The sequence below is a fragment of the Diabrotica undecimpunctata genome, chromosome 5 (genome assembly GCF_040954645.1).
Source record: "Diabrotica undecimpunctata isolate CICGRU chromosome 5, icDiaUnde3, whole genome shotgun sequence".
Lineage (NCBI taxonomy): Eukaryota > Metazoa > Arthropoda > Insecta > Coleoptera > Chrysomelidae > Diabrotica > Diabrotica undecimpunctata.
The window spans coordinates 128,125,346-128,144,677 of NC_092807.1; the positions used below are offsets into that span (position 1 = coordinate 128,125,346).

General features: G+C 32.9%; 1 protein-coding gene across 1 annotated transcript in view; it reads left to right on the top strand.

The window, feature by feature from the left end:
• Dp (transcription factor Dp) overlaps positions 1 to 19,332 on the top strand; it is a 47,564-nt gene that overhangs the window by 18,167 nt on the left and 10,065 nt on the right. The window contains 7 exon segments of the mRNA XM_072532696.1: positions 5,055 to 5,124; positions 7,893 to 7,997; positions 8,063 to 8,207; positions 10,710 to 10,964; positions 12,286 to 12,552; positions 17,393 to 17,475; positions 17,532 to 17,615. Coding sequence (XP_072388797.1) covers positions 5,055 to 5,124; positions 7,893 to 7,997; positions 8,063 to 8,207; positions 10,710 to 10,964; positions 12,286 to 12,552; positions 17,393 to 17,475; positions 17,532 to 17,615 — 1,009 coding nt within the window.

Below are 19,332 nucleotides of genomic sequence, written 5' to 3' on the forward strand. Positions count from 1 at the left end.
GAATGGTTTGAAAATGAATTCGTCTCAAGTGTAAAATCCTTTTTAAAATCAAAAAACCTTCTCATCTAAGCATTGTTGCTTGTTGACAATGCGCCCTCACCCTCAAAATTTACAAAATAGTGACAATTGTCATAGAGACATTATAGAGAAGCATTCTTAAGGCATCTGTTATTACAGGAGACGAATTAATCCAAAAGTGTTCCCGAAATTCTCAAATCTTTAACAATAAAACTAAACTAAAATAAAAAATTCAACTTTGGAAAAATGCTGGAACAAACTTTTGATAAGATTTTGATTGACGATCCTGAAGAAAAAAATGGTAAGAAAACGACAGAAGAAATTAAACCTTTCATTCAAAATTTGCCCGGACATGACGAAATTAACTAAGAAGAGATACGTGACTGGTTAGCAGCTGATGACTCAGAACGTGAATTCATCGACCAGGACATCATTGATATGGTTCTTTATCAAGACAACCTCAGCATATCAGATGACGAAGATGACGACCCAAGAGGCAACAGGCAGCACAAGACCGTCGATGAGATTTTCAATGCTTTAGAGAAAAGAATTTTATACAGTAGGCCTAATTAGTTAGGGACACGACTAGATTCTTAATTTTTGTTGTCATTACATAAAGTTTTGTCCTTTTCAGATTGCTTTACGTTTCATCGAACAATCGAATGAGGCAAACTCATGACGTTGTACAAATTAACGATGGAGGGAGAGAGAAACATCGTTGTCAAACGAAAACGCAAGAAAAATAGCAGATTTCTTTAAAAAAGCATGTTAAACTTGTTCATTTTCCTTAATTTTATTTTGGATTTACTTATTAGAAAACATTACGAAATCAACTCATAGTATTTTTTTAACACCAATACTTTGATCAAGAATATTATAAAAAACAATGTTATTTTTAACCGAAACTCTTGTTATCCGAAACGGCCTCCCCCCAATTATTTCGGTTAACGGAGGTTTTACTGTATTATATAGAGTATGTTTCAACTTTAGTGGCGGACAAACAAAGCAGTGGCGTTCCAAAAAATACTTATGAATTAAATCAAATTATTAAAGATAGGTACACACAATTTATTAAACAATGATATTAGATTGTATTATTGGCAATATTGTACTACATTTTAATACATATTATTATAATATATCACATATTGTCTGTATGTGAAACCATAGATACGTATTACAGATTACAGTATTAATAAATATTAATTACAAAGATTGTTTTAACTTTAAAACCATTATTATTTATATTATTACTTACTTAAACATCACAAAGTTAAATAGAAGAATATACGAAATTATTGTAATAAAGTGACAGTTAGGAAAACTTATATTCACATAGGTTACATAGTTACATCGTAATGTTAAATTATATTATTCACTTTCATAATCAGATGCACTGTCGTCGTCACTCGTCGAATCATTTAAATTAATCTTTAATTCTTCAGTCATTACATCTATGCTTCGTTCCCTTTCCAAATACTTATCTTTAACCTTGACAACATGTTCACACACTTTCTTCCAGTTATCTACAGTTACTCTAGCAAATTCCTGTTCCACCAACACTTTTACGTCTTCTAACTTAAAATAAACGTTTTGTTTTGCAACTTCATTTTTTATTTACGCCCAAACCATTTCTATAGGGTTCAAGTCTGGATGATAGGGCAGTTTTAAAGAAACATGTTCACATTCTTGCAGCACTTTGTCAAATTTATATTGAATATGATCTTGTTTGTGTCGTTTGATGATTTCATACAATTGCGGTTTTAAATTTGCGGTAAACTTTTTTCTGTCAACCAAGATACCATATTATAAGAAATTATAACTTCTTAGAGTTTAAATTCATTAATTGAATTTGCCTCCTATATTTATTATAGTCCGAGTAGTATTATTCCTATTTCATATTTTTTTTAAAAAATGTAAAATTAATTTTTTTTTTGTTCGTAACAAGTTTTTTTCAATTGATTGCCTCATTCTGGGCAAAAAATGTCGTTAGTAATGTAACAAAAATGATGTAGGTGGGTTTTTGTGATCAGCACCAATTTAACAAGAATGAGTGGTTGGCGGTTGTAGCGGCCAATGTAAGAAAGATGAAAGAGATATGCTCACAACACAATATTATGAGACTTAATGCCGCTTGGCAAGCAGGCTATGCCAAAGGATGACCAATTAAACTCAGGAAAGATTCGGCCAATGTGCATGCCTCTAAAAGACAGTTACCTGGAAATGAATATAAACAACTGATAGGATTAAGGATAAGTGAACAAGATAAGAGTACTGAAATAAAGAAGGAACTAAAAAGAAAATTGTGGGCCCCAGTAATGGTTGCTTTATTATTAATTTATGAAAATAGGAGGAAAAAAATACTAATAAAACAGATATTATGTACAAGTCAATTTAATCCCTACTTTGTTAAAGAAAATATACAATTATTGTTCTGAAGCTATTTTCTTGTGGCATTTTAAATTAATTACTATTTAAAATTTTGTTTAATTTACTAATGTTTGTATTTTGAGAACGATTTCCGAAGTGGAAATTGAAACGTCAATAAACGTGTTTTAACCTTTAATTGTGGCTTATTTCCATTTAAATAGTAATTGAAAATATACAATTTACAATTAATTTAACCTATATCACCCTTCACCTATTATGAACAGCCTAAACCTAATTTTAAATATATTGACATCTTCAAGTATAAATTATAAACCCTTGTATGTAAACCTTAGCATTAAATTGTAACAATGTAAAAAAATAAAACCCCTAGCTTTGAAAGTACAACCTACTCGCCTACTAAAAAATATTTCTACACTTCCGCATTCGATTACAAAAATATCGCAAGTAAAACGAGAAACTAAAATAGGCCATTCACGTTCCGATTTTTAGTCCTACTAGTGGTCCAAGGTCCAACTTCCGCAGTTGGATGTGAAATCGGACCGTAAGTAGGCTGGTTGGATTAGTTGGACAACTAGTGGTACGAGTCGGAAAATCTAGAGGGACGACTTGAAGGTCTGACTTCCGACTGGCGACGAAGTGGGAGCTTGAATGATGAAGTTGGAAGTCGGATCACAGGTCGGATCGAAAATTTCCTTAGTCAGTTGACCTTCGGCACCTGTTACGTATGAGATTTCTATGAATTACTTTACGCAAAGATCTCTAGTTCGCAAATATTTAATAGAAAATAAACTTTCAATTGCACGAAAATTACCCCTATTAAAATACACGATTCTTCATCATCATCTACTTTTTGTTATGGCAAATCATTTTCCTTTCTGTAGATCTATTTCGGACACTCCCACACAGGTACAATTTCCAACACTCTGATTGGCTACAGATGAATTATCAACAAACAACGAAAATTAAATCATAGTTGTACTGAAATTAGGACTTTATTTTAATTTTCTTGTGATTTTTTTAGCACTGACTATTAGGGGTTTTGATAGCTGTGTCAGAACATGGTACACTCAGTTCTTGGATTTAGAAGAGTAATATTGTTATCGTAGACTATGTGTACCAACTCGCATCCTTTGCAATGTACTTTCACACGACTAGTGTGTTTGATATCGTAAGCTCGGCCACTTTTCTCGATGTTCATTGTACATTTTCCCCCTAGATTTGGTGTCAAGTAAACTGTGACATTTAGCGGTTTCAGGTGGATGAAAACCCACTCCATGACTCCACTAATAAAGGTTGGCTATAACTATTGGAAAAACCGGTCAAGTCACGAATGTTTTTCAGTCAGGATATTTGTACCACCTCTATACCAGGACTCTTTTTTCCTTAGATTTTCGTATCATTGTTGGTGTTCCCAAATTCTCCTTAAGTGCTTTTATGAGATTGGCTCTTTTTCTGATTCTGTTGATGGTATTTTGAATGTCACCGTTCCAGTTGAATATCTTTGAAAATTCGATATCCAAGTAGGACACCGAAGGTCTAAAACGAGCCGTTCTCCGTTGAGCAAGATGTGGTTGTCCTGTTCTAGCACTGGGCGAGAACATTTGGGATTCCTGAATAGTATTAGTTGTGTTTTCGCGCGCTAAGTTGATAGTTACTCTACATTAATTTATTTTACCACTTCGTTTGTGTCGTTAACATATAGCAGGATACTTTTAGACGGGGTGTGATGGAGTGGGAGGTCATTCTTCTAGACTGTATGGAGTATGAAGTATCGGTGCTATTATTGAGCACTATGGTAGAGGAGTGAATGAAGTAGATATTTTGTCTGCGACTTTAACTCGGATAGTCCGAGCGAATAAGTAGGAGCGAATTATTCTCAGGAAAGGCACTAAGGCTCGGTGCAGTTTTTCGAACAGGTCAGCATGTCAGACTTGATCGAATGGTTCTTGTACATCTAGAAAGATGCCTATAGCTTGTCTGTTTGTACTCATTAATTGCCTTAGATGTGAAGATTGTGAAGGTTGCTGCTTTTTTCAATGTGTTTTGAGTAGAGTGACCAGTTCTGAGTCCAAATTGAATGTTTGGGATCATGTATGATTTTAAGTGTTCTACGAGTTTTTCCTTGAGTATCCCCTCGTAGATCTTGCCTAGAGTATTTAGTAAGGATATTGGTCTGTAGGATTCAGCACTGGTGGGGGATTTTCCTGGTTTAGGGATCATGATTGTTCTGGATACTTTTTAAGGAGTAGGAAAATATTCCAGCTGGAGGCATGCATTGATAGTTTCGGCTAGCAGCGTGAAGATGGATTCGGGAAGTTCTTTGAGGCATCTCCTGTGTATGCCATTTGGTTGTGTTTTTCCCGAGGCTACAGAGTCTCCTGACGGATGAGTAATCGGAAATTGTATTCTCATTTTAATTAAAATAGCTATAACAAACTGTCTGACAAGATTTGACAACAATGTTCTGGATTTGCTAAAGACGTGCATCTCCTACCTGTACTACTTTTTTATTCACCTGCGCACTTTGCAGCTCTTCGCTATCTCGGGTGGCATTTTGATGATGAAAAATGAACTAGTAATAGTGATTCTTTGTAAAAGATTTAAATGTGATATTATACCTAACTAATATTTAGTTTCCTTTTTAGATATATACATCTAGTGTATCACCTGCAAACCACGTTTTACGGACGATAGGAGGGTCTAGAGTAGTTACAAGTAAGTGTTTCAAAATCTTGTTTTAATGTCTCGATATAATTTAGAGTATGTTTTACGCCGGCTCCACACAAGGGGGCCAACGTTGGCCCCAACAGCGTTCGTCCAATGTGTATACCGACAAAACTAAGTTGGAGCCAATGTTTGCTTCAACGTTGGGAGTTTTCCGTAGGCTGTGGGTTTTTGCGTACACATCAAAGGGATTGGCGCCAATACTAGCATTGCCGACCACACATTGCTGCTACAGCAGTGTTCCAATCGGCGTATAATTATGCTCTTTGCGCATAATTGAATTGTTGGCGCGTAATTTTCGCATCCTGCATAAAATTAGCTACCTAATGTTGCACAATCTAGCAAAGCAAAAGAAAATAAACCAATGACAAACCACAGTTTAAAAAGAGTCCTCGCCTTCTTTTTTCTTTTAAAACACTTGTGCTGCCATTTTACACAGTATTCTTTTAAATACATAAATTACTTTATTGAAGAAAATTTCCATTCCATGACGGCATTAAAAAACAAATTTACAACATGTAAAAAATCGATCTTCGACCACCTGAGCCACCTCCGTTGAGTTGTTTAGTATTAACACTCCAATACACGTCGGTAATCTATGAGAACGGGGTTTATTCTCAAAAGAGTATTTCTTACATAAATATAAAATATACATATCTGTTTTTTTTTTCAGTACCTTTCAGGCACCCAAAGAAAATGGACTTATCTAAACATTTTACAAAAGTATATGCTTTTAATTTTGAAATATAGATCATTTTGTCCTAATAGACCACCGTCGTGTGGTCATATAACTTTTAAAATATGTACTCCCATATTATCGGCTGTGGATTAAAGTCAGGTTTGATGCAGAATATAGCCAAAATAGAAGGCTATGAAATTTGGGAATTGAGTTAATATAAGAATAAATGAGATTCAGAGCGTCAGGTTTACACTCATATATTCAGTCTGCAGTTGCCAAATACGGTATCTCTAAAGATCTAGCAGCTTTAAGTAACGCTGACGTAAAATTCGCCTTTTTGTAGCAAAATATAATTATATGCACTCATTGTCACGACAGTCGCAGCCGCTGCAATTTCTATGTCGGACACGTTGACGTTGGCCCTAGAGGGAACAGACTGATATCAGCCCAATACTTAACCCAATGTGTGGATGCCTCACCGAACGTGGGAATACAGTTGACCCAACGTTGGCTCCAATGTTGGCGCCAACGTTGGATCCCATGTGTGGAGCCGGCCTTACGCCGACAAGATTTTTGTTTTAAGGTATTGCTGATATTTATGATTCGTTAATATGAAAGCTAGCTTTCTAAATTTCTATTTTTTTCTTTTGCTCTTTTGTTTAATGTTTTCAAGAATTTTTACCTTGATGAAGCTTCAATTTTATAACTATTTAAGGAAATAAAATTAGCAGAAAGGGGAACCTTGGTTACAGTCGGTTGTTTCAGTAATGCAAGTGGAGAGACTATACTACAAGTTTTCATATATCTCAAAGTTTGTATTAAATGCTATATGACAGAAGAACTCTCCATTAGCTCAATATTAAGTTACAATTAAGTTATTAAGTAAAAAATAAATCTTTTTTTTGGTCACAACTGTACAGACGGGTTTGACAGTTGAAATGTGTAGTATGAGATATTACAAAAAGTTCTTTTAGTATACGACCTTTAGCTACCCACTAACCCCTACGAGTCCGACATAATTTGAGGGTGACACGTTGCACGAAGCTTCGCGGGGCTCCACCCTCCCTCTAGTATCTGTGTTGCGTTACGAACACCCGTCCGTTATCCCCCACCCGCGGTGCGGAAAGGTGAGCACAGATAGAGGAACTCGACCTCACACGTAGACAGGTAGCCGCCGAGGAGCTCTCCTCTCCAACTCTTAAATCTCCAATAGTGGATACGTGCCGCAATCCTACGCCCTTAATGGACGTATAAGGGTCGCAGCTCGTTTAACCTCACTTTGGTTCTGTGGAATGAAAGTAAAGTGGTCCCACGAGAGACTCGTCTCGGATACTAGGAGTGTAAACCGGTAACCGTAACGCCGAAGAGCACTGCGTGCGTTTCTACAAACCCGACACCTCAAGCGACGGCTCTCCACCTCTCGTTCCTTCCCATTAGTCGCCTCTTACGACAGGTAGGGATATCTTGCTCCGGCTGTATTCTTATTTCCGCGAGCCGGACGGTCGGGAAGATACAAACTCAAAACACGTAAAGCTAGCGAATTGTCCCGCTATTTCCACTATTCTAGTGTATTGCTGCAAAAGGCGCCACCTATTTTGGTAGCCGTAAACGAAAACAACTATCGTTTGAGCTGTACGAAATGTGACAAATATTTACAAATTTTAGCAAGAGCTTTGATGAATTGAGGCGCCGAATATATAAAAATAAACGGCGAAAGGAACACAATTCGTCAAACTTTCGGTGTATGAATTGGTATCAATAGACTGTTATAACGTTATTTCTACATGCTATCTGACGAATTGTATTTCAATATATATATATATATATATATATATATATATATATATATATATATATATATATATATATATATATATATATATATATATATCGAATTTTTTGTACCAAAGTGTATTATTAAATTTATTATAGCGAACAGAATTTATTATAATCGTGGCTGAATGGATCAAGCTATCTCCAAAGCCAATAAAAAAGGAAAAAACATTAAATTTGCCTATTGTGAATATCTATAGTAGATATATTTATTGAATATTTGTATTAAGTGTGCAATGATTTACAGAAACCGTCCCTCTTCAAGTAAACAAATTGCCAAGTGGATTAAAGACCATAAAGCTCGCAACCTCCCAGATGGTAATATTTAAACTTACTCTAATAACTTAAAACGGTTGACATTTTAATTTAAATTTACAGCCAGGCATCAAAATTGGCCTGCAGCAAATTCAATAAAAGTTCAACTATCACCACAGCTCAATTCTACTTCGACCACGGTACCTGTATATACATCTCAGCCATCAACAATGCCCAAAAATAGTACTCCTCCAATTTTATCAAGAAAACGACAGGATCATGTTGAACTGGACTATGCACCTGAATCGTAAGTAAATGGAATATAGATTTTTCTGCATGGATCGTGACATAAATTACGATCAATTAAGTGACGTTTTAACTGAATTTATTAGGTGCTAGGTAACTGCCGATTTACTCCCTTAAGTCTATTTTAACCTATATAGTCATAATAATAATGTATTAATTTCTTATAAGCCAAATGAGTTGTCCCGATATTGAAGATAGTATACTGTTTCTTTTACTATTAAACTGGGTGACTTTAACGCTACGATTCATCATCACATGACACTAAATCCCTTCATGAATCTTGGTCTGTATCAATCTTTCCATCCTATTATGTAGAGTGCATGTATTCTCCATCCACATCGTAAAGATATCTCAGAATTGTTCCCTTCTGCTCATAGTTAGACCCTGTTCGTTAACTGCGTTATTTAGGATTATTTTTCTTTCAAAGTTTCGCAACAACTCCTCGTCCATTGCTATCGTTACGTCGTCATTGCCATGTTTCCAATTATGTGGACTTGGGCATACATTCGATATTAGTCGTTCACTAGGAGTAATTATTAATCTTCTTCCCTGTTTTATTTGATTGCTTACTATGATTTTTCCTTGATGAATATTGATAAATTTGTAAACTAATAGCTATACGTGAAGAGAACATTATAAGTATATATATATATATATATATATATATATATATATATATATATATATACATATATATATATATATCAAACAGCCGTTGTTCGGGAATCCCTTCGAAGCCCACGGATGTTGACCTGTGTTAACCCTTGAATTGTCTCTAATGAAAGGGAACGCCAGACCGGTTTCTAGCTGGTCGGAGAATATACTAGAACAAAAGTGAAAATAAAAAAATGTTTACAGGTTAAATATGACTGATATTTATCGTAACAATACCCTTTGAAAATATAACAGATCCCAGTGATACAATGTAATCTTCTAATTTTACATTTTCTAGTGAACTGAATACAACAGCTTGCTTTCTGGATGGAAAATTAAGAGTACTGGTTACTGATGAGTACGTTTTTTTGGGTGTTGGTGGTGAAATACAGCTCATTTTTTGAACTAATTCGGAATAAATGTTATCCGTTTAAATAAACTTTGAAACTAGTCATTAGATCTGAATGCGGTCCTGTCTCAAAACTATAACAAGGCAATTAAGCCCGTTTAGAAACAAAAAAGATAAGAAATTCTAGTTTGTATTTAAAATATTCGTTGGTTTTTCTTTTGTTGTCAAATGGATATTTTGTTATTACTAATAATTATTGATGTAATATAATCTGACTTCCAGAGCCTTTGAGTTAACTCCTACTCAGGAACTCACCAACTCACTCTTGCAATTTTTAAACGGGTATATTTAACTTAAAATTCACTTAAGAGCCGATATTTTTTACTATACTGGTTAATTTTCAGATCAGGATTCAAAAAGCAGAAAAAACGCTGCAAAATTGGAGAAACGCAGATAATCTCTGTACTCCATTCTTTAGGTAGAATGCGTTCATACCTGTATCTGTAGGTTATGAAAAAAGGTTACAAACGTTTTGCCGGGCAGATTTAAATATTTTCAGCTGTTACGTTGTCTGATTCAGGTCTGTTCATTTGGTACTGACTAGAGACTGGATTGCTTTATTATTTTTTTTCATGGTTGGTATTCAGTTTCCTCTTGTTAAAGTTCTATAGGGACACTGTCTTCACCTCCATTCTCTCCAGTAAGTTTTTGTTATTGATTGCCAACAGACACCTTATAAGCCAATTAGACTAGATTCGCAGTTTTACTAAATTACTAACACTATTAGTGGTCTGTCACTTACATACAAATCTCCAGGATTACAAACATTTATACCATGCAGCTGTAAAATATATCCACTGATATAATAAGTTAAAAGGGAACACAAAGAAATTTTTGAGTTTATTTTTTCTGGCGAAAATATTTAGACAACTCATGAACACAATTTGTAACCGTAGAGAAAATTTAAAAGATGGTTATAAAACCAAATATTAGTTTTATTTGATAAAAATATTACGAAAACAAAAAAAAGTAGTACGAAAGACTATGTTGAAACACTAATGCATGTCAAAGACAATCAGTAAATATAGACTGACTATGCAAATCAAGAAACATACAAAAAGAACAGAAATATTTAATTGACTGGTAAAACCTACAACACTTGTGATGAAGTTATAACTTGATTTGATAGAAATGATCGTTCAGATTGTTATTTTCAAAAAATTTTGATACCATTCATTATTCTTTTATTTTATTATCTTCTGAGACTTTGTTATAGTATGCGCCAGGTAATAAGAACCAACGCAAATCCTGATTTTCGTACCACTCAAATTCGAATGGTGTTGACACCGATTAGGACTTCGTTGATAATATCACCCGTCAACGGCTTCTCAGCAACATTCGGAAATATTAAAGATGTAACCTAGTTGGTTCTTCTTAGCCGTCGATTATTATACCAAATTTTCCATTAATTTAAGTTGTTAATATGTTGAATTATTTCAGGAAAAGGCCGCGAAAATCAGACAAAGTAGGGAAAGGACTCCGTCACTTTTCAATGAAGGTTTGTGAGAAGGTACAACAGAAGGGGACCACTACTTACAATGAAGTAGCAGATGAGCTAGTTACGGAATTTACGAATTCAACAAATAATAGCCTGGCTGATCAATATGATCAAAAAAATATTAGGAGAAGGGTATATGATGCATTAAATGTTCTAATGGCAATGAATATTATTTCTAAAGAAAAGAAAGAAATTAGGTAAGTTGTTTGTTTCGTTTCTATCACGTTTAACAGTTATTGTATTGTAATCGGTTCATACAGATAAGATTTTTAACTTTTTAATAGTTTTTATCTTTATTTCATTACAAATGTTTGACAATTTTTTGCGCCATATTTTCTAGATGCACAAGTGGAAGATCACAAGGTATAATACTCGAGAAAGAATGATGGATCTCATGAATATGCAGTCGGAGTAATCGTATCACCCAAGGTTGCTAAATGCGTTCCTAACTTTACACCAATATCAGAGAGATTGATGTTGCTAGATGTACAAGCCAATTCATCAAAAAAACCATCATCCAAGTTATGCTCCCACTGCAGATAAAGAAGAGGAAAAAGTATTCAAGTTTTATCAAGAAATCAACGGAATCATACAGAAAATTTTAAGACAAGAAGTGCTCATCATTATGGGAAATTTTAATGCCAAGCTTGGAGCTGGAGATAAGACACAGAACATGTAAGCATACGGATTTGGACAAAAACGGGAGAGGAGTCCTCATAGAAAAATTCTTGACGGAAACATCATCTTGGACAAATAGAGTAAAATAAACTAAGAATGTCAAAAGAATACCTAGAGAAACTATTTGAAAACCAAAGAGATAACAGATTTGAGTTAGAAGAGAAGATAAATGATGGGCCAAGCATATTGTAGTAGAAAGCAATAACACAGCTTAAGGATGGTAAAGCAGCGGGCCCAAATAATATACAAGCAGAACGCATACAACTCTGAAGAAATCCCAACAAAATGGCTGAAGTCTGAGTTCGCGATAAGCCTCATGGGCTTCTTCTTCTTAATTCAGGCGAGACTCGTTAATCTCTGGCACTTGGTCGTAAGATCTTTGTACCATACCTTGTTTTTTCCATTAAAATAGTCCTAAGTCCTTTGGCCCCAACGAAGACCAACAGGTCTCTTATTGGTAGTTTTAGAATCTCTGGTTCAATCCTCAATTGACCAGTGAATTTCTGCCTCGTATCACTTGGCGTGTGTGTATGGCAGTTTCTTTTTGCAAAGGCATTTGATCAATATTTAATTCAAATTAATTTATTTTCCTTGTACCTTTATTGCTTATTTTAACACTGTTACAAGGTAAAGGTATTGGAAAACCCAGAGAAAACCCTGAGATAACATTTAAACAAGTGAATTAAAATTTGACGTCTGTAATTAAAAATGTTGAAATATATTAGAATAGAATACCAATTGAATTATTGAACTTGAATATAATTAATAACTGTTTTTTTTTTAATTAGCTCAAAATTCAATTTCATAATAATATATACATAAATTATGGTTTTTTTTTAGGTGGATAGGACTTCCAACAAATTCGCTCCAAGAGTGCCATCAACTTGAAAAGGACGTACAAAAGAAGATAGCCGCAATAGTTGAAAAGGAAAAACAATTAACGGAATTAATTCTAAACCAAATTGCTTTTAAAAATTTGGCACAAAGAAATAGGGATAACGAAAAATTCTATGGGGCACCCTCTTCGAATTCTTCCATTCAGCTGCCTTTTATTGTTGTCAATACTAATAAGAAGACTGTTATTAGTTGTAGTATATCAAATGATAAGTAAGCAAGATACTTTTATAATATCTTTTTTCTCCTATTTTTAAAATATGATTCTGCGCTTCTTTTATATTTTTAGTTTATCTCATATGCACTATACCGTATTAAGTAAGATTGTACTTTTTTGCGGTCAGTGTTTTGTACTGGTACATTATTTTCGGGGTTTATATGCCGTGGCATAAAACTGTTTGTTTCTGACGTATTATCAAGGCATTATATTTTAAATACGGCCATTATGCAAATGTCATTTTTCGCAATTATCTTTATAAATTATTTATGTATTTTAACTTATAAAAACTCGAATCAATGATCGCTTCAGAACCCAATATTTTGACATCAAATTTTCTCTTAAAATCTATAGTTTTTTCTAGACGTAATTACATCTTATTGCTTCTGCTGAATTTTGTCCTAACTGTAAGTAGTTAGAATCGATATTTTTCCAGTTTTTATATAAAAACTATTTTCTACTACCCAAATTTTTTCTTCTATTTTCTTACTTGTTTTACGAACATAAAATTATTAAGAAAGTCTTAAAAAGGTTCTGAAACTGTTTTCTTGTGGCATGTCAAAGTTAAAATTAGGTTTATATGGGATTAAGCCACAGTTGGTTGCAATGGAAATTATATTTTAACTAAAAATTTGACGTTTCGATTTCCACTGTGGAAATCAGTTTCAAAAAATGTTATTTTAAATATTAAGCTGTTATTATAACCAATAGTTGTTTGGCGGTTATTGTTTTCCAAATTGACGGGTGACTTTGCCTTGATCTTGTAGGTAAATAGCCAGCTGTAAGTTGAAAATTCTGAGGGTGGTGTTTTTGTACCCTCAGGATGATGTCAAATTCTAATTGTTTTGTGTGTTTATTTATTATCTGTTTATGTATTGTGGGTTGTATGTATTATGTAGAATTGTAGATGATGTGTCTAACTTTCTATTAATCTGCTAATGTTGGTACACTCTTGTTTCCGATTTCTTTTTATAAGTAAGATGAAGATTGCCTCTTTGATTTTTTCTATTTTTCATGTGTGTTTCATGACTATTAATACATCTTATTTATAATAAATAATAAATTTACACTTAATAAATAATACATATCTGTACCTCGAGGTAAACTATCGTATGTAACATTTTGCTAATTTTACAGTAGAGCCGATTTAAGTTTTTTTAATCATTTATGAGGCAGCTGACGAATTAGTTATTCTTCTTTAAAATCATTTTGATAGTAAGATAATATTTTATTGTCTACCACTACTGAAAAAAATATTCTTATAATATTTCAGTTTACCGTTAAGGGATGGGAGCACTTACGTTAGTTTACTCTTAAAGAAAATTACCTTTTACCAAATACGTTCGCATAAAATAAATGGGGAAAGACGGTATACCATTGAATATTTCACATATTTCATAGGTTATATCATACAAAATAAGTAAGAATTGAAACAACTATATTATTTTATAAGAAATATAAAAACTAAAATTCAGTATTAAGTATTGTTTAATAAACACTCACTAATATCGTCCACACCAGTATTATTGATCTTTTTCCTCAGGATATTCAGCGATGTTATTTCCATGTGGTATATTCTTGTAGAAATGATGAAAACATGGAGGGATCCATTGCAAACTTGTTTGTAGGTCATTAAACTTTTTAGAAGATATGGGCCGTAATACTTAACTTACAGGATGAATATCTGTTGGCCAGTTCGTTCTTGTAAAAGAGAGTCCCCGGATCTGACGATCGTACTTGCAGATGAACAACTTCACTAATGAGGAAATCTTTATGATTAGAATTTTTTTTTCTGTTTATTAAAGGAGCAGCATTGTTGTCAAACAGTGATTTAAAATTTTTAAAATCTTCTAACCTTATATCGTATACTTCAATTACATCTTTAAATTTACACTGCCTGACAAATTGCTGCCAGTCCCAGGGAACCATCATGGTGTTTGTTTTATCAATTTTCTTTTTGGCTCTCTCTATTACAGAATGGACTCCGTCAACCTCCATATGAGTGTGTCCCTTTAATAAAAATTTGTGATTTATATATTTTAAGGTTGGGACACAGCGAATAAGCCACATATACATAGCAACTATGGTGAAGTTTCTATTTTGGCCTCCACAATTATCTGACCATATCGTAAGTTCCTTTATATTCGAATTCAAGTTAGCTAATGCCCACCTGAAAATGCACGAAGAAATTTCACAGGCTCCACGGGCCCCAACTGTTTAATCCCACATTGCACAATGACTTTTTCCTGCTGTTGCGTTAAATATCGTGAGGTTTAATGTCCACATGTCTCTCAAATAAAACGACTGAGTATTTGTCAGCAATGGGGTTGGTAAACATTTTTGTAAGTCAACCATTATGGTAATTTCCTTTGAATCAATTTCCTTAGAAATATCCTTATCAGTTCTTTTTAGAGTATATTGGAGACTGGCTTCAGTAAGATGTTCATCGTATTGTATTTGGATGACTTGTTTTTCGCCTTCGTCCTCAGTAGTTTTAATTTTGATAATAAAATGATCATATGTGTCGCATGTATCATTGGACGGTTGTTTGAAGGATAGATATTAAAAATTAAAATTTTTTCGTATAACCATTTTTTCGCAATAAGACTTTTATTTATGTTCTATCATTATATAGCGAGTACATCTTTGAGATATGTAACTCATTACCCAAATAGTGCTTTTCGGTCCTCTCTCGGCTATAATGACTCTCTACTGTTGGAAATGAGCTTATGTGTGACCATACTCCTTGTTAAACAATTTCGTTAATTTTATTTGGTGATGGTTTCTTTCCTCTATTATTCGGTTCAACTATTTCTATATCCGTTCTCTTTGCTAAAGCGGTTCTCACAAACATATCTAATATGCAGAGTCTATTTAAGAAGAAATGTTTGCAGACTGGTATTTTAGTATCTCTTATAACAAAAAAATAAGATAACGTTACATTTCTGCTTGTAGCATTTAGGTTTGTCACCAACTTTAAAACACTGGTTTTCTTTCAATATTGTTGGATACAAATTTCCGTTTGAAATTATCAGAATTTTCTTTACGCCAAAACTTGTCAAATATTTGCTGCCTATCATCATGGGAAATTCTTTCGGTACACTTTTTTTGCATGATGGCAGACACGGTGGCTTTATTGCTTTTGCTGCTATTAATGTTCCTTTTTTGAAACATATTCTTTTCCTGCTAGCTTATTTCTTTTTCTGATGTTGCACTTCCAACTACCAAGATTACGCACTCGTTTCCTTCCCCTTTTTTTTTAATGGTACATTTGATGCGGTAGATGTATTATTTGTCAGGTTATCCTCCTGAGAAGCAGCATGTGCACCAGATGAATCTGCAGATTCTTTATCCATCTCATAATCGGGATCTTGGTCTGAATCATTAACATCCGAATTTATGAAATCATTGTTCCTAATATCAGTCGATTCTTCAGTCATAGAGTTGTTCAATTCTGGCAATATATTCAATACATTGTCCTCATTTTCACTAGATGCTGTGTCTTCTCTAACAGTCTGTAACAAAACATATTTATGCATTTTCCTTTAATAAATACAAATTTTATTTTATTTGCCATCAGTACATAAAACTATTATAAATATGTATGTTAGAAATAATTTTATATAATTTCATACCAGGATTATTATGAAAACAGTGATCACACAAATGAGATGACCTGTAATCATATAGGTAACTCAAAGGAATAGTTTACAACCAAATTTTATAATGATTTGTAACAAAAAATACATTACCAAACATAAGTAAAATATTTTTGCTTAAAAGAGTAAATTTCTTAATACTCGAGAATTAGAACGAGTTGTAATTCAATATCCAATAAATTGTTTATTTATAGAACTTAAATCCACTGTACTATAATAATTAATTGCAATTTAGATATTCGGCCTATATTATCCAATGATATAAAGTTGCAACTATAAATCTCATCGCTATATGATGGGTTTAGCAATAATTATTTATGAATTATAAATTAAGAATGAAATATTGAGTTAAATAATAAAAATTATTATATAAACATAGACTTCTAAATTAAAGTAAATTTTTGAGGTTAGGTAAGGTTAGGTTCTAAGATTTCTAAAATTACAATGTTTTACAAAAAAAATATCGTTTACAACTTACCTCCATATCCAATAAAGCTAATTTCAATATTCTTCAACTTCTTTTGTCACTCATATTTTCGAAATCACAAATTCTTTTTAGACAACACGCTGCTTAATCAAAGAGTTGAAAAATGGTAAGCTATCGTAAGTGCGATTACGTTAGTTGAACACCTAAACAGTTCCATCTTCTCGGCCAAATTTTTACGGTAAACAAACGTAACGTCCTTCGCGATAGTTTAATACTGCAGTACTTAAGTAGTTTACAATAGTTTCACATTACGTTTTAAACCAGAATGAAAAGTATCAGTTACGATACTTTACCCCCAGGAAATTTGCATTGCGATGTACATATTAAAAATGTAATCAGAAAACGGCGAAATTTGCAGTTACGATAGTTTACCTCTGAGGTACCGATATATATTTGATATTTTTTGGATTTACAAGCTTGCTTCATCATATTCCTAGCATTTTGTTTATTTATCTCTAGATCATAGTTATGGCTTCTGCCTTTCAAGGATTTGGTATTTTATGAAGCAATAATTTTTTTGATTAGTGTTATTTTTCAATTCGTTGTTTATTATCGTTTTTTATTATTCAGTTCGTTTTGTACACATTGAAAGAAACGTTTTAATAAAATATTCTGAAAACGTATGAAAACATAAAAATCTTAGACAAAAAGATCTGAAAAATTGAATGTAATAGATTATTCATTTTTTAGGAGGGAATATGTCTTTCAATTAAATGACACATTTGAAATAAAAGATGATATGGAAATATTAAAGTCAATTGGAATGTTATCGGGTAAGTCATTGAATGTTTTTGGTAAATAGAAGGACTAACAGCTTTAATCTATTTAGGTTTAGATACTGGTACCTGTACACTAGAGAGTTTAGAAAAGATCAAGGGCTTGCTTCCAGAATCCATGTGGCCATATTTAGATAGTAAGTAGTTATCTGACTTATGTTTATATGTTTATATATATATATATATATATATATATATATATATATATATATATATATATATATATATATATATATATTCCTTACATCTTAAAGTCCTTTCCCACTGAAAGTTTTCAAATAGTCAATCTAAAACAATGCGATGGGCTGGCACCAACACTATCTAGTTTGGCACTTGAACATGTCATAAAAAACCTGAACGTTGGAAAAGGAGCGACCAATTAGGTTATACTAGAATTAAATATACATAAAACAAAAACACAAAACAGAACAATTATAAATATAAATCAAAGTATACACTTCAAGAGCTTCAAGAGCTTCACATATCTAGAACTGAAAAAAAGCATAATGAAGCACACCAAAGACTATTTCTTAATAACTCACACATTCTACTCCAAAATAGAAGATTAAAATCAAGATTATATAATGTCCAGAGCCGCCCTAGATGGTAAGGTGTAGGGCAGAAAACGAATAGGTAAAAGACGTGGAAGTGAAGTGGCAGTTAATGCACAAAGTTTACTTTAATCATACAATAAAGATATATTAGTTACAAAAATTATAGCACTGATAGTACAATAATTATAATTTTTTCATCTTTTGTAACAATTGTTCTGTTAAATCATTTGCATAATCGTTATGAACCTTGTTCTTGCCTTTATGGTGCACGTTTTACACCAAACACAAATTATTATAAAATTTCGGAGAGAGTTAAAAGACATATTTAAGTGGGGTTAATTAAACAAATTGTGTCAATGAAACAGTGGCGGGGGCAAGTCTTTATGAATAGCAGATATCCTACTGAGTAAATGTCCAGCTTTCAATCGTTTAGCCTGTAAGATAAGTTCGGTGACTTTATTTGAAAATATGTAATTGGCACCACCAGCTGCAACCTCATCATAACTGGCGTTTGCTGTATATATACGCTAACATAAAAATAGTACGTACATTCAACCAACTTACACCTATAATCGATTAATGGAATTCACAGAAAACCTTTCGTTCTAGTAAAAGGCAGGTAAACTGCACTGGAGTTCTCATAATCTTTTTAATTACTTATTTTGTTTAGAATATTTTTGACTATATTATCAGTTTAAGTTAATTTGTATAAAATAAGGAGCAACAATTCAAATGGAATTTTAAATATTATTGTTTATTTGGCTAATAAAGAATGTATAAATATAATGGTTAACTTGCTGTACAATTATTTTGTAAATTACATTATAATAGTGTACTTACTGATTATTTAAATTTATAAATCATCATCATCGTCACTAAACTCACTACCGCTATCATTATGTAAATCTATAATCACTGGATTAATTTTACTAATGTTATTTTCTCGGATCTACCACTATTCTATTAATTTTTCACATTTATTTACAGTTTTGGCCCATATTTCTGGAGTTGCAGTTTTAAGAGCTTTTTGCTACATTTCCCTAACTGCATAGTAACTGTATTCACTGCATCAAATGTGATTATCATAATACGTTTAAATATACCCCAGATGTGTTCGATGGGATTAAACTGGCAGTGATACAGCGGTAACCATAGTACTTGATGTCCATAACTTGATACAATTTGGTCAACTATATAAACTGTTGGTTTTTTATTATGTTTCGAAATTTCCCGTAACTCTGATTTGAAGGCGTATTGCTGACAATTGATATTATTTTTAACTAACCAATTTTGTATGCTC